General features: G+C 30.5%; 1 protein-coding gene across 1 annotated transcript in view; it reads left to right on the forward strand.

Moving 5' to 3' along the window:
- FRMD7 (FERM domain-containing protein 7) overlaps positions 1-15,528 on the forward strand; it is a 107,271-nt gene that overhangs the window by 26,837 nt on the left and 64,906 nt on the right. Inside the window, exons 4-8 of the mRNA XM_051211871.1 lie at positions 8,615-8,736; positions 9,765-9,862; positions 11,854-11,977; positions 13,382-13,469; positions 14,090-14,245. Coding sequence (XP_051071984.1) covers positions 8,615-8,736; positions 9,765-9,862; positions 11,854-11,977; positions 13,382-13,469; positions 14,090-14,245 — 588 coding nt within the window. The remainder of the gene's footprint in view (positions 1-8,614; positions 8,737-9,764; positions 9,863-11,853; positions 11,978-13,381; positions 13,470-14,089; positions 14,246-15,528) is intronic.

Here is a 15,528-nt window from a genome sequence, read left to right on the forward strand (position 1 = left end):
GTAAGTCAAAGTATCAGCTATCTCTGTAATCGTAAATCTTGTTCTTTCTTAAAACACAGGATGTTTAAGTTGAAATTCTTTCACAGATAATATAAACCAAAAGATTTTTCACTTAATGACGTTGTAATGCTAAAGTGTATTATTCTATTCAAAAATTAGTATTATTAATCGTCATTTCATTCAAATTTTATACAAATATTCCGTTTCTTTTAACCCATAATTGATGTTTTATTTTTTTTAATAAAAAAATCAATATGTGAACGGTAACCTTCAGCATAAAAATCCTAGTTTAGATCACATGACTAATTATTTTGCAATGTATTGCATATATATATGTTAGACAAATAAGTTTTCCCTAATGATTCCGTTTATCTAAGCTGAAACCTTACTATTTATTTTCCTGATCACAGATATTTATATCATACGAAGTTTTTAGTGGCCCTCGAATATTTGACTCCAGGTAGATCGTACGAATGATTGTTATCGAAATATACATGTCTCCAATCCTCGTTTATAATCATCGACTTAAATCGCGTTAGTGAATAACGGAATTAAATAAATCAAATACGAGAATGGATTTTTGAATACATATATTTTGTAAACTCATTGAACTGGACAAACAATCAGAGGGACGAAGTGAAAGACGCGAAAACAAGAGACTGAAACGAAACAACACGCAGTGGAGAAAGTGTATGAACCAACTCGATTTAACCAAGCGTGAATCGATGTTTATAGTCAGGCGAAAATAAGTTACAGACATATGATGAATAGGATAAAAAGTGCACACACATATGCTCATATATAAAACATTCAGGGTTCATAAGTGAGTAATTGTTAGGGTCAAGATATGGTTTAGAAAGAATGTATAAATTGGCCTGTCCGTAAACTAGAATAATCTGTATGTGTTTAACATAGCAACCGACACAAGTTTAACATTTCATTAAATTAATCTACCTCATATTTATTTCGCATTTCATATACAATAAATTTTGTTTATTATGTTTGTGATCATATAAACTATTCAATGGCCGATTAACTGTAATAAAAATATACCACGATCCATCGGTAGATTGTGGTCCTGTTTCTTAAGTTAACTAAAAACATAAACTATAATTGATTATCAAAATTATGATTATTTCCTTGGAGATAGCTCCTCGATAGAATTTTAATGCTGTATAATTTTGAAATCTGACGATCATCGGAACAAAATTTTGCATCAAACAATTATTATATTCACTTGTAGTCCAGTATTTAGAAAACTAGTCATTCATTTCTGAGAACAGCACTATTGACATTCATTTTGATTGTTCACTGAGTGGTTATCGATGTGGTATTTCCCCAATCCAGATAATTGATGGAATCCTACTAATCAGTTGAATTATAAGTAACAGTCTCAATAGTTTAACATCATGTGTGCTAGATTGAGAGTCAAGCAATTGGAAGAAAACAATTGACCTAGATTTCATGCCCGCTAACACTGCATGAAGTAGTCTTAAAATCCATGAGTCAAATCAATCCCCCCAGCTTTACAAAAACGTCTTACCTGATCAGTAGGATTCTATTAACAATAAGGACTGTACAGAAACCACCTTGGTTATTATTCAGTGGTTAGTAAGTGTAGATAATTCATTTCTGCATAAGTTCATCGTCGGTCGGGATTTCTCAGTGGTAACATCGTTGATTGGAATATTTTATGGCGCAGTTAAGAATCTCCTAAGATTTGGCATAGAAGGGGATTAAAATAGATATGCACCACACAAATGAGAATACGAAATTACAAATAGATAGAGAGAGGATAGTGAGTTTAGTCAGAAATAAATGAAGTAGAGTAGTATATAAAGGTGGGAAGCCTTTCAACTAAAAATGCAGTTGCCAGCGAGTACAAAACCTAGATTTTGAGCTTCCTGATGATTGTTTATAACCACTTCAAATCTAAAGTTGTTTTGTGCTCATCATATGATAATTGCTAACAATCCTAAAATCTTATGATCATTTGTGTTAAAATTTTATATCAGTTTGTTGAGTGTTTTTCAAGCAAACGATGGTATGAATTGGCAATCCACTAGGAATATATATCTTGTTACACTATACCATCGAACCATGAATAAGTTTTACTAAAGTTAAGAAAGTGCATTACAACTATGCATTTTTATCAAAGATTTTAATAACTGTGATGCTGTAATATATGAAAACAAGATCAAGACATAGTTATGCCTGTATATTACGACAGCAAACCAACACTCTGAACTGAACATTTTAGGAATTCATATGAATTATCAGCAATGGTTACGAGACAAGTTTAACCGGGCGACAAAAAAACAATAACCCTATTTAATTTCTATCAAATATTACTATATTTATACAATTTTTATAACATCTCTATCTGTTGGAGTGATCCAGAAAATTGCTTGCAAAAGACAAGCAAGCATCAGGAATCACTAAGAAGCGTTTCGTCCAATCAGCGTTCACTTGAAGTCTATGCCAAAAATATCAAGGAAGCGAAATGTCACATGTAGAGGTTCTGAATGGCTGCTACACTGCTACTGCGCTTAGTAGCATTTCAGAATCTTCTAGCAACCCAAGGACATTTAAAATATTATAAAAACTCTGTACTTTTTGTACTAAAATGAACCTTGGAGTAAACTACTTCTCGCATACTTTGAGCCTTCTCTCTTGTGTTCAGGTTGCTGTATAGTTCTAGCTTGGGGGTTACAAAGTAGCTTAGGAAACGAATATAGCGTTCAATCCGCAAGACTTATCACTATCATAACTATATAATGACTTAGTTTTCAATTATTACTAAAGATAATTAGCAGACGTTTAATTACCAACGTTCATTAAATGCTAATTAATTGAAAACTTTAATTTTGTCAACAAAATTATTTTGGACTAAATAATTTCTTCTTTAAAAAAGTGAATAAGTTTCCATTTCTTTTCACAACAACAACCAAGCAAACAAATCGTCATTTGTTTGATTCATTTACAATAAATTTTTCCTACCAATGAAGAAAAGGTTCTTGTGTATATTATATGTATTACTGATGCTCATAAGCACACAGAAAAATAATATAACTGTCATTGTGTGATATTAAAATTAAAAAAAGAGATTTGAAAGCGAATTCATGAGAATAAAGTTAAAGGGATGAAAATTATCCCATCGGTTACTTTTTTTACTGAATTAGGAATTTTACAATATACGTTATATTTCATAATTTTCCAATATATTTTCAATGATCATAATAGTGATCATATTTGAATAGTTGTCTGTATGGGTCTTGTTGTCATTGCAAAACACTCAATAATATGACTTATTTCGCTATTCTGTGCACATATTCATGCAAAGTATGAATACAGACAAACTTTTAGATTTTACTGTTTGCACAGACTTGTAAAGATTATAAGACTGATGTAAAAATATTAAATTAACAGAGCTTCATTTCATCATTATTCAAATCCCTACATAAAAGTCAACAGTTATAGTCTCATGACTTATGAATTCAACCATTAAATTAATATAATACCCACAAAAAAACCCTTCACTGATTATAATCATTATATGCTCACCAGTGGCGGACTCCAAGAGGTATTTCCTGGAGTTTCAGTGAGAAGCCGTGACCAGTGGAGTTTAACCGGGTCTGTTGTGAAATAGTAACTCACTGATGACAATGATGAACGATGGCACGACTTCGTGGATTGGTTGAAGTTAGATATTAACACCGTTGGATGGTGGCCAGCTCAGTAGTCTAGAGGTTAAGCGCTCGCATGCGAAAGTGATAGGTCGTGGGCTCAAATCTCGCGAGGTGGGATTGTGGATGCACACTGCTGAGGAGTCTTACAGTATGACGAAGCGGCCGTTCAGTGCTTCCAGGTTTTCCATAGTGATCTAGATCCAATTGAATCATGAATTCAACTGTTAAGTTATAGTCTAGGCAATTGTCAGTCCACATGACATTTTCTATATATTTCCTTATAAAGCAAAAAGTAGCTCATCAGGAGGTGTTACGTTTAGGACAATTAAAATTATTACTACAACTACTGCTAAAACATAAAGTTTTACAACGAACAGAATGTATTTCGTTTCCTTTATTTTCCATAGTGCCCTAAGTAAAATTCCATTATAGACATCTTTAAATGTTATATATATAGGACTACTCACAAACGCTTAATTTCTAGACCACTGGGTCGGCATTCGACAGTATTAACCTTAACTGCAATCGATGCACGATCTTGCGCAACCATTCGTCCATTGTCTGAGGTAGATACCTGTCTCTATCCGACACGAATGGAACTCCATTGGTCACGGCGTCTCAATAGAACTCCATAAACTCCATCATGAAACCAATCACTAGTGAGAACATGAATATTATTATAATCGGGGTTTGTCCTAGGGGCTGGATTCGGGTCCCGCATGCGGGATCATAGATAAGCAATGCTTAGGAGTCCCATACTAGAACGAATCGGCTGTCCAGTGCTTCCAGGTATTAAATGGTAGTCCAGCCTAGATCGACTTATGAATTCAACTATTAAAACCACTTCAATCTCCACAAACCGTCATTTTAACATATCTATATACCACCGTATATAACAAAACGTAATCGATTATACGGTTAAATCAATATTACTATTACTTTATCTAGGATTTGTAATTTTAATGCGAGATAAATAGAAATATATCCTCAGAAAAATTAAAATGAGTACACTTGAATAATAGCAAAGTGGTGATTTGGTTACAAATGTTATGTTCATGAAGACGTAAACAATCAGCACACAAAGATATTCACTACAGCTTCGCGTATTGCTTTTTTATATTTTCTTGTTTATATAAAATAAAAGTACCAGTAACTTAACTGTTGTTAGGATATGACATGAAGCCACTGAGTATTATATCCTTTTTTCACCCCAACTTGAAGTGTTGTGACGTACTACTAAATACTAGATTATCTTTCACTAAACAATGAACGTTACGTCTTACATTTTCAGTCAGTTGCATGAACATTAAAAAGTGTGTCGATGAAGGCTCTTTCAAATTCATTATTAAAATGTTTGAGAACAGGAAATTTACTCAGGATTATAGACGGAACGATGGTTCTGGTGGTGTGGTGTTTTCTGAGTTGAGGAATTTCATGAAGAACTCTTCATCAGAAATCTGTACAATAACATTAGCGAAAAGTTTTATTTAGGCGCAACAGTTTACAGAACAAATAACCGAATAAGAGTTATCTCAGAAAGTTAATAATGATCTTTATAGCACATACTGATATGCATAATAGATAGATAGTTTTTCCATGAAATACCGGTATTTTCCTAACTCAACAATGAAGAGGGACAATTTATTTCAGTGTCTAAACTATCACTGCATACAAAACGTTTCAGAAATTCACATTTTTGAACTTTTCATGATTAACCTTAGAGACATTTTTTCTTTAGGTTGATTGATATACTAATCGAAAATGTGTCGCTGACATGCTGTCATCAATCAACTTAACTTTCATCGAAATTCACATTAAAAACATGTTTCTTATGACGGATATTCGATTATAATAGTTTGCTTATTCGTAATATTATGTATATAATTTATCCGATAGTAGAAATACTTATCAACATCAAATATTGTATGTCATTATTTTCTGTATTTTTAGTTTCTTTTTTCCATTTAATGGACGATAAAATATTTTCATGATGTATGAATTTCACTGTGTAATTCAAGTTTCTTTTTTTTTCAGAATTTAACTTTGAAAAAATTAATTACGAATTGCACGCATATTCTGTTTTTATTTTCGATGATTTCGAGATTATTAAATGACACAGATTAATGGTTTAATGTATGGTTTTTAAGCAGAACTAGTTTTATGTTTACAACTATTGAAACTGTCAGTATTTCAGAAAGATCAATAAAATGGATATTGTTAAGTAAATTAGGATCATTCTCCCCTTGAACTGATTTTGCAATAACTAATTGTATTTAAATGAAAAAAGATGAATTTATGAAGATTTTTGTTCCTATGAAAAACAATTATAAAGTAAACTTAGTAAAAGTAATAAATGACTTTTTTAAAATTAATTGATAGCTTTTAATGGTTTCGAATTATAGTTTAGAGAGATACTATAGGAAATAATAAATGTGAAGAATAAATTGGAGAATAAACAGTATATCAGTTACGAATGTTGCTCTTCATTGAGAGATACCTTATAAATAGGATTCGAATGAACATAGAATACCAGTTCTATTTATTGCTTCATGAATCTATTCATTTATTTTTTCAGATAGATTGTGATCTATTTAATATCAAGGTCTATGCATAACGACTGCTAATCAAGTATAATTACCACAAATTTATTTTTTAGATCTACTAAGATATTAGAATATCAGTGTATTTATTAGTATTACAGGAAGTAAGTAGATAACCATGTGGTATATTTACATATGCTGACAGATATAAATTAATCACTAATATCGAGTTCCATGGTTTTACATTAATATTATTCCGGGTTTCTCTTCAAAAAGGTTTTCCCCATTTTATCTATTGATAAATGTTATAACATTTTAGGGTTTACCAAATAAGTAACTGTGAAGGATATTTTCATATTTTTTCGTTAATTAAACTCTGTACTTATATAAAATTCAAAGACATGATTCGTCGGAGACTTGAAATACTACCACTACTATCACTACTACTACTACTACTACTACTACTACTACTGAAACATACATTAATGTAAATGTTAACTGTTTATCTGACAAATTATTTACTCATTTTTGGATGATCCTAGAGACATTTTCTTTTCCACAAGCAGTTATCTTAATGAATCTCAAATTTTCTCATTAAATTTAAATAAAACTAATAAAATCTTATGGTTCTTTCCCTCTCTTTTTGTTGGACGTTGTTTAACATAAAAATTAGACAAATGAAATAGGTAAATGAAAATCCTTTTAACAAAATAGATATGAAAAATACACTATTAGGTCAGCACCACATATGAACATTTAAATGATTTTCCTATCAATCAAATCGTACAGTGTTTAATTTTGGCAATAAATGAACTGGATACAAAATATGACATCAATTTAATTTATAATAAAACCACTGTTCAAATCATATATGTTTATTTATTCAGTCTACAGTTATGCATGAAAATGTCAGGTTCCTTTAAATTTTATCTGCAAGCTCGTAAATTTTCTAATCACTTTAAAAACGTTCCTGCATACAGTTTCAGTTAGATACTTTATATAACGAATTCGTTCGGAAATTATGCATGGACATATCATTTTCTTCTGTAGATTTGCTTCGATTTTTGAAGTTCACTGATTAGCAGTCTACCTTTTCAAAGGTTTTCATATCTAAAGCCTCTTAATGCCTGAGTTGAATTTATCTAACAATGTAAATCAACTAAAAATTGTTGATCGAACCAGCAATTTGGTGATATTTGTCTCACATCTTAGTCTACTCAAAATTAATAAGTAGTTACACTTTAAAATTGTTTATATAGTGTATTTACAAGAAATTAGTGATTCACTGTAATCAGATATATCATTCATTCAGTACAAAAGAAAGTTATAGATAATTAGTGTACTTCTTTTTACCATTTTTAAACTTGTTTAGTCGCATCTGCAAGTGAACTATTAAAATAAGGGAAAACAATAAAAAAATTATAATAATCATATTATTTGCTGAAATATATCTGCAATACATCAGCATTAAGTTAACGTATTACTATTAGGTTGTTCCTCCGATTATCTGAGTCAACGAGTATATGAAATATACGTGTCCGAAATTCATTCTCGTATTTAGCTTATTTTATTCCGTTATTCGTTAACATGAATTAAGTTGATAACTATATCCGAGGGTAGCAAAGACGTATATTTTATTAACATCATCATATAATTGCAGTCAAGCTAACGGCAACCTAAAATACAAGTTCCACAAATATTTCTAACTGTATCTATCACCTATTTAAAAACGTAGTGAAATTATTTATAGGTCACTAGGAACATATATCAGAAAAAGAATGTGAATTAACGAACTAAAAAATTTCTATCTTACCCTACTTATTAATAATCTCCAATAAAATGCTTGCTTCATAATTCAAGTATATTAAATTCTCGTTGTGAGTGGATATAAAATGACCGAAACATATTTACTACCTAGTTCTTGTTTAAATATTATTGATATTTTTATTCAAATTGTATCTCCAAAAGTTATCACCATATTGATTTCGCTCTCAACAAGGCCTACATAAACGCTACTTAGTCATTAATTTTCACAAGTTTCTTCGTTTTGATTGCAAATATCAATGAATGCAGAACTAAATTTGCTGTATTTAATTCATTGATCCGATAGTAAATTGTCTGTTTCCGATGTATATTCTATTGAGTTTGTTCTAGTTCGCAATATTACATTTACATACACCTGACGATCTTTAGTCTACCAAAGAGATTTTTAGTACTTTATTGTCTACCTCTAATTCTCAATTTTGTGTGGTTCAGTTATTATATCCTCAAATGTTTTGGGTATTGGTACTAACTTGAAATGCCTCAGTTATACTATACTATCATTAGATTTGTATTTGATGTTCTCTTTAAAACAAAATTGTTCTTTTTTATCCTCATTTTCAGTGTTGGTTAGATCACAACAAAACGATTATGCGGCAATATTCCACAAAACGAGATTTTATTTACCGATTTAGTGTTAAATTTTATACTCCTCATCCTAATTTACTCGAAGAAGCTTACGCAAGGTTAGTTATAAAAGTATGATGACTGTTAAATAATGTTGAGATGATTTTCATGTCGAAAAAACCTTTTACTGAGTGTTAATTTAACAGAGAAAGCTTTTTATAATTATGTAATCAGAAGGGGTTTTGTGGAGATTTTAGAGATTTCACTGATTGAAATCATGAGTCAATTGAAGCTAAACCACCATGCTAAACCTGGAAGCACTGGACGGCCGTTTCGTCACAGTATGGGACTCCTCAGCAGTGCACATCTACGATCCCGCACCCCGCGAGATTCGAACCCAATGCCTATCAGACTCGCACTAGGCGCTTAACCAACTAGACCACTGAGCCGGTATCCAACGTCCAGTGCTTCCAGGTTTTCCATGGTGGTCTAGCTTCAATTGACTCATGATTTCAATCAGTGAAATTATGTAATCATTTGAAAAAGTTGACCGTTTGAACCATAGGTTAGAGAAAGTTTTAAAAAGAATATCATTTTCGTAATTTATTGTTGACTAAATACTTATGCAAATAGATTTGATAATAACATTCATGATGAAGTCTATATTAAGTTTCTTACTAACAGAATCAGGAGTATTAAACAGATTTGTTAAACAAATATATAATTGTAATTGGCAAGTTTATTGACTGTTCTTCCTAGTCGTGTGAATAATTATAGGTTTTTGGTTGAAGTTTACACAATTGCTCAAACACTCGTTTTTGTCCTATCTACCTTATTGACAAGTTTCATTGATTAAAACATTTAAAATGTGTAAACTATAAATGCATTAGACGGAACTCTAGTAGCTCGCAATATAATACCAAAACCAAATTTTCCAGTTAATAACTAAACTAAAACCTTTATCCGAGTTTAAATCCATTTCATAACGGCGGAGTGTAATCGAAAATTATTTATTTTGAAGAATAAAGTTCACGTAAAAATATTTATAAATTGAATTTGATTCTACAATTTAATTTTTCAATACTCTCTTGTTCCTTCAATGATTTTGTTCGATTGTTTGTTATTTTCCTCTCAATAATAATTTCAGATACTTGTTTGCATTACAAATAAAACGTGATCTGGTTACCGGTACTTTATTGTGCAGTGAGAACACAACTGCTCTGCTTGCTTCATACATTGTACAAGGTAAAAATAGCGGTAGTGATAACCTTAACAATAAAAGTGTTAGTATTAAAATATTATTTTGAGTAGACTGGTTTCGCCTCATAGTTGTTATTCTTATTTTGCTGTTAAATTCCTCATGTCAACGAAGGTCAATTCACCTTACTTTAGAGTAAAATTTGTGACGTTCATTCTGATTGTCACCCTAATTAAAATTAAATCACTTTCGGAAACAATATGTATTCCTATCAATACACTTCTATCACAGTATATTCGCGTTCATATGACAGTAAAAGTGAATCGTCAAATTAATAAGCATTTACATAAACTACGTTACTAAGTTTCAGGATGTTTGGAAGAAAAATAGATATACACAAAACAACAAAATCACTCCATTCGGGCTACATGCCTGTCAAGTTGTGCACTACAAAATATGGGACATCCTCGATTTGACCATATCATAATGATAGGTTACTGAGCATCTGAGATGAAGATCCAAATAGCCAATCATAAATGTACTGAATCATAAAGTCCTCTTACAGTAACTTAAAAAATAAACCGAAGCTTAATTACACGGGTCAAATCAACCAAAAGCATTTCTTTTGTTTGGTTTAGAAATGTTGTGCGTAGAGTAACACGTCCTTTACGAAAATTATAGCTTATACTCTTCATTGTTCTTGCGCTCTATACAGCGCTACAAATTGTTGCTGTATTACCTATACTGCTTGTTAGTAGTGTGACTATTTTCCTAAAATAAACCAATTTGAGTGTTGAAGTAATGATTACTCATTCGCAATGAAAGAGGTTCATTCAGTGATTTTATAAGTTTATTGATGCACCTGCGGTTGGCATTTTCACCAAATGTTGTGAAACATCCGTATAATTAAAGATAGTTTGGCATGAATCAGATCATACATGTGTTTATAACAAGATGAATTAAGTTTTACATAACAGTACAGCTTTATATACCGTTGTTTACTTATTATTTAATTTTAAAAAGTATTATAAATTAAAGTGATTTATTGCTTTCTGAAATTATACATCACAAGATAGCTACTGACAATAAAATTAAAACTCATGGATGTTGTATAATAAAGTTCTTATACCTTGGAAGGTCTTGTATGCAATACAGGTGAAACCACTAATTTCTTATTAAAAGGTGATAGTTTTTCCAGACGTTTCTTTCAATCCCCCGTTTTGAATAGTTTATTATGGCATTTGCTTTTCTGTTAGATATAAATGAACCACAGATGCAGTTAAGTATAACCGGAAGTCTTAGGCTTCGTGATTGATTAGTTTGGCGACTTTTATTTCTTGGGTTGACATTCAAACGAGGATCATATCAATTTACTCTAATTTATGTATTGTGTAATCATTTCGTAAGACTGAAGCTTAACTCGTTTGTTTAGTCTTTGTTCAATCTTTTAATTAACATACAAGAGAAAATTTGTCTCGATCCAATTTAGGGCCTTGAAATGATAGGTTATCTAGTCCAACCTTAAGGTTAGTAATGCATGAATCGGAACTGTGACAAAACGTCCTTGAGGTAATGAGACGAAAACTATTCTATAAGATGAATCTAGTAGAACACTACTTGATTTATTCTTAATTCAGATTAACGCAGAAAGTTACATGGATAAATAGAAAACTAACAGGATCACAACGCACAATATATATTTATGTCCAAAGTAGGCATTAAGATAGAAAAATGGAGTACAAAATGTTACGTTTAAATTGCAATAATTCTGGAATAAACAAGAATGTGGCAATAAATTGTGCGTCAGACAAAAGCTTTTTAATTAGAAAATAAAACAAGGTAAAAATAAATGTTAGTATTTTTGCAGAATTTGAATTAGGCAAAATAATGTTCCGAAAAATAGTTTCCGTTGTTCGTAATTGCTTATTTATTTCTCTCTCCACATGATTGTCAAACTCTATTAAATTATTCTGTTTATCTTCAACTTCGTCTCTATAATTAGTACACATTATTATCATTTATTTGCTTAATTTTGTAGCTGAGATTGGGGATTTTATTCAAGAAGAATACAGAACAATATCTTATTTGAAATCCTTAAAATTACTTTACGAACCAAATGATGAACGTCTGCGTCGAGTTAGAGAATTCCACAAATCTCATATGTAAGAACTGATTTACTATTGAATATATAATTAGTAGTATCAACCGTTGATTTCCTAAATAAAATAAAAAAACTAGGGTTAAAATATATAAAAAATGTTGAAGATTATTTCAGATGTTAATCTTATCACTGGAAAAGATTTTATTAAATTCTAATCAACTTCCAAAGAACTTTTAGATATTTCAGAGTTTGCGTTCTTCAGATTTTGAAACGACTAAACTTTCTATTCATACGTCTGTTGTTAAAGTAAGCCTAGAAGTTCGTTTTCCATTATTAAAAGACTTTTAATGAGATTGATATCAATTGAAAGAACATAAAAAACATGAGTTCGATTTCATGTGAAACGCGAAATGCTGAGTAGTCCTTAACTATCAGGTTACTTCTGTTGAATATCATAAGGTAATATTTGGAAATTATGTAATGGTCATCACAATTTAGGCTTTTTTAATAGTTATAATCAACCTATTATGTTTATTAACATCCATCGGTCCGTAAAGTAAAATCAATAACCATGCTAATATGTTATAAGTCTGAGTCTATGATTTCATACTACTCATTATATAAGTATTCTTGCAGTTGTTTGATGGTGATTCGCAACACAGAAAATAAGAGTTTCAGTTAGTTATTCTGGTAAAAATACAAAAGCTGTTAAGAAATGGAATAAAACCAGACAGTAGCAGCAAAACAATAAATTAATGGAACATTATATATAAATTTGTTTTGAAATAGGTTTTATCGACAAGTTGGATACAGTATGATGAGAAATTATTATTGTCATTACTATTATTATTATTATTATTATTATTATTATTATTATTATTCAATAGTAACCTGGTCATCAACTTTACCTTCTCACAGTATATTTGAACTAAATTACTTCCTGCTTTATTGCATTATCTCTTTGTAAATTCTAATACCACAACGAAGTGTGACATATAAGTATTTTTACTCATAACGAAAACTGTTAGTGATGTTTAGAATTTGGGAACATTCACTGCGTAGTATGATGTTGATTTTGATCTTTTTGCCTCTAAAAGTTGCTTATCGTACTACTAGTTTGAATTATAGTTCTTATAGTCTACTTGATCTTTGGTTCGATATTGTTTGGAAAAACTTCTTTTAACAATTGCAAAAGCGCTTTATTCTAGTGAACGTTAAACTTGAACACTTTCAGTAAATAACCTACATTTATCCTTATTTGTATCTCACTGGCTAGTTTATGCAAGTCGGAACAGTGAAATGTATTTTGATTTTGTTGGGGAAATAAAGCCCAAACTGAACGTCAGGAAGCCTACTTAGCTTTAAAAGATCCCAAATACAATAATATGATATAAATAGAATTGTTTTTTCATCATGTTCATTACTGTAATCGATCTTTTACACCACTTTTAATCGTTTATAATAGTGGATTAACCCCAACAGAAGCAGATTTTGCTTTATTGGATACCGCGAGAAAAATAGAATTCTATGGTGTTCGTTTACATTTTGCACGTGTAAGCTAATTTTATTTATGCACATATATTTTATTTAAAAGTGAGTTCGTTTCTGTCTGACGTCATATAAAAATTCTGTGAAAGATTACAAAAGAAGGAATACTGTGCTGCCACTCATTAGTTAAATGATATCTTTCCGACCACAAAATCTGATTGTTACCATATATGAAGTCATGGGTATGTATCATTAATAGGTTCAAAGTGATGGTTTGAAGTAGTTTTACAACTGGTGTAATATTTTTGTCAAATTAAACGAATGCCTTCAAAGTAACTGAAATGTTTAGATTTAAGTGTTATGATATTTCGTTATTGAGGATTTTCAACAGAATCCGGTTTCATGAAAAATAATCGAGCGAAGGAAATGAAATTCTCTCCTTTTTCGCTAGAGAAGGTTCCTCTGTTTAACTAAATTATCTTAGAGATTCGTGAATGCAAAATGAATCGACTGTTATTAAATATGTAATCTAATTCTCCAATCTGTGTTACGCGTTCTTTTTCCGTTATATTCATTGCATGATATTAACTAATCACACTGTAGTGTTTTTAATATTTAGTCTATTTCTACCTACTTTATATCTCTTTTCTTTAACTCCCCTAAATTGTATATCATTAAATTTCAGGATCACGAAGGCTTAGCCCTCAATCTAGCTGTTACACATCTTGGTTTATTAGTATTTCAAAATTTAATAAAGGTTAATACATTCTCTTGGGCAAAAATAAGAAAACTAAGTTTCAAACGTAAACGATTTCTTGTCAAACTACATCCAGAAAATTATGTAAGTTTTAAAACTCTGAACTATATTCTTTACCAATTTTTGCTATATGTATTTAGTTATCTTGTTTATTGTTCTATAACTGGAATTTGACCAAAATAATTGTCATATGAAACAGCAAAAGTTCAAGAGTGTTAAAAGTCAATAACTGGACAGTTCAACCATCATTTATTTCATATATCATCAAAAAAGGTTTACATTTATCATTTACAATTTTATGGAATTGTAAATACTAAGAACATCAATCATGTGGGTCGAGCGTCTTGTTTTATCGCGTTCAGTTTTGGATAGTAAGGAGTATGTTAGTCTGATCATAGAAAACACATTTGCTGTTTATTATCAGTCATATTACATAGATGTTCAAGAATTTAAGAAAACTTTGACTGTAATCGAATGTATTAAGGGAGATTGTAAAATCTTTTAACATGACTAACTAACCTTTAGTGTATAATTAGAATACTGATGTCTTTTATTTACAACGGTCTATGGATAAATTCATTCATTTTATTTAGACAAGTGAGTTTACTTCTTTACAAGAGGAAAAGGCTAAAAATTACTTTAAAATGATAATTTCCTTGAAATTGTTGTCTTGTATATCAGTTTTTGCCAAACGTTATTTCGATGTTTCTATATATAACCCCCTGTCTAATCTTTTTCTCAGACATCAAAGCAGTCAAATTGAGAAAAAATTAAGACATGGACACACATCACAGTAAAGCAAAAGTAATCTGGCATAAATCCATACGTTCCTTAATTTTTTTCCGCATTATTTCATAGTATATAATTAATCATCCTAATTTTTTTTCACGCTTCACTAGTCAAAGTTTGTTAGCTTTAAAGGATGGATTTTGTTAATCCTTACTGAAATAATCCTCTTGTTATGGAATTTCATAGAAAAACAGTAATTTTTAAAGAAAATCTATTCAACTAATTTTAAGTGGGAAAATTATAAATTGTCCTTTACTGTGGTTGTATTTCATCTCCATTACGAAATGACCTTGGCACTGAACTGAAAAGTTGTTAACTATTTGAAAATTTTCTCAAAGTGTGCTTTTATCAAGTTGAAAATCTTAAAATTACTTACATAATCTCTTTTATGAGTGAATACGGACTGTTTTTAAGCAATAAGCATAGAAAATAAATGAATCAAGTAGTATTCGAGTACCAGACAGGAAACGAATATATGGACTTTAACCTATGGAGATACACAGCTTGGTTCTTCGTTAATGTTTAGCTGAGTGACAGAACCATAAATAAATAGGAATAATGGTGAGCTCGAAAAAGTC

This window comes from Schistosoma haematobium, chromosome ZW (assembly GCF_000699445.3).
Source record: "Schistosoma haematobium chromosome ZW, whole genome shotgun sequence".
Lineage (NCBI taxonomy): Eukaryota > Metazoa > Platyhelminthes > Trematoda > Strigeidida > Schistosomatidae > Schistosoma > Schistosoma haematobium.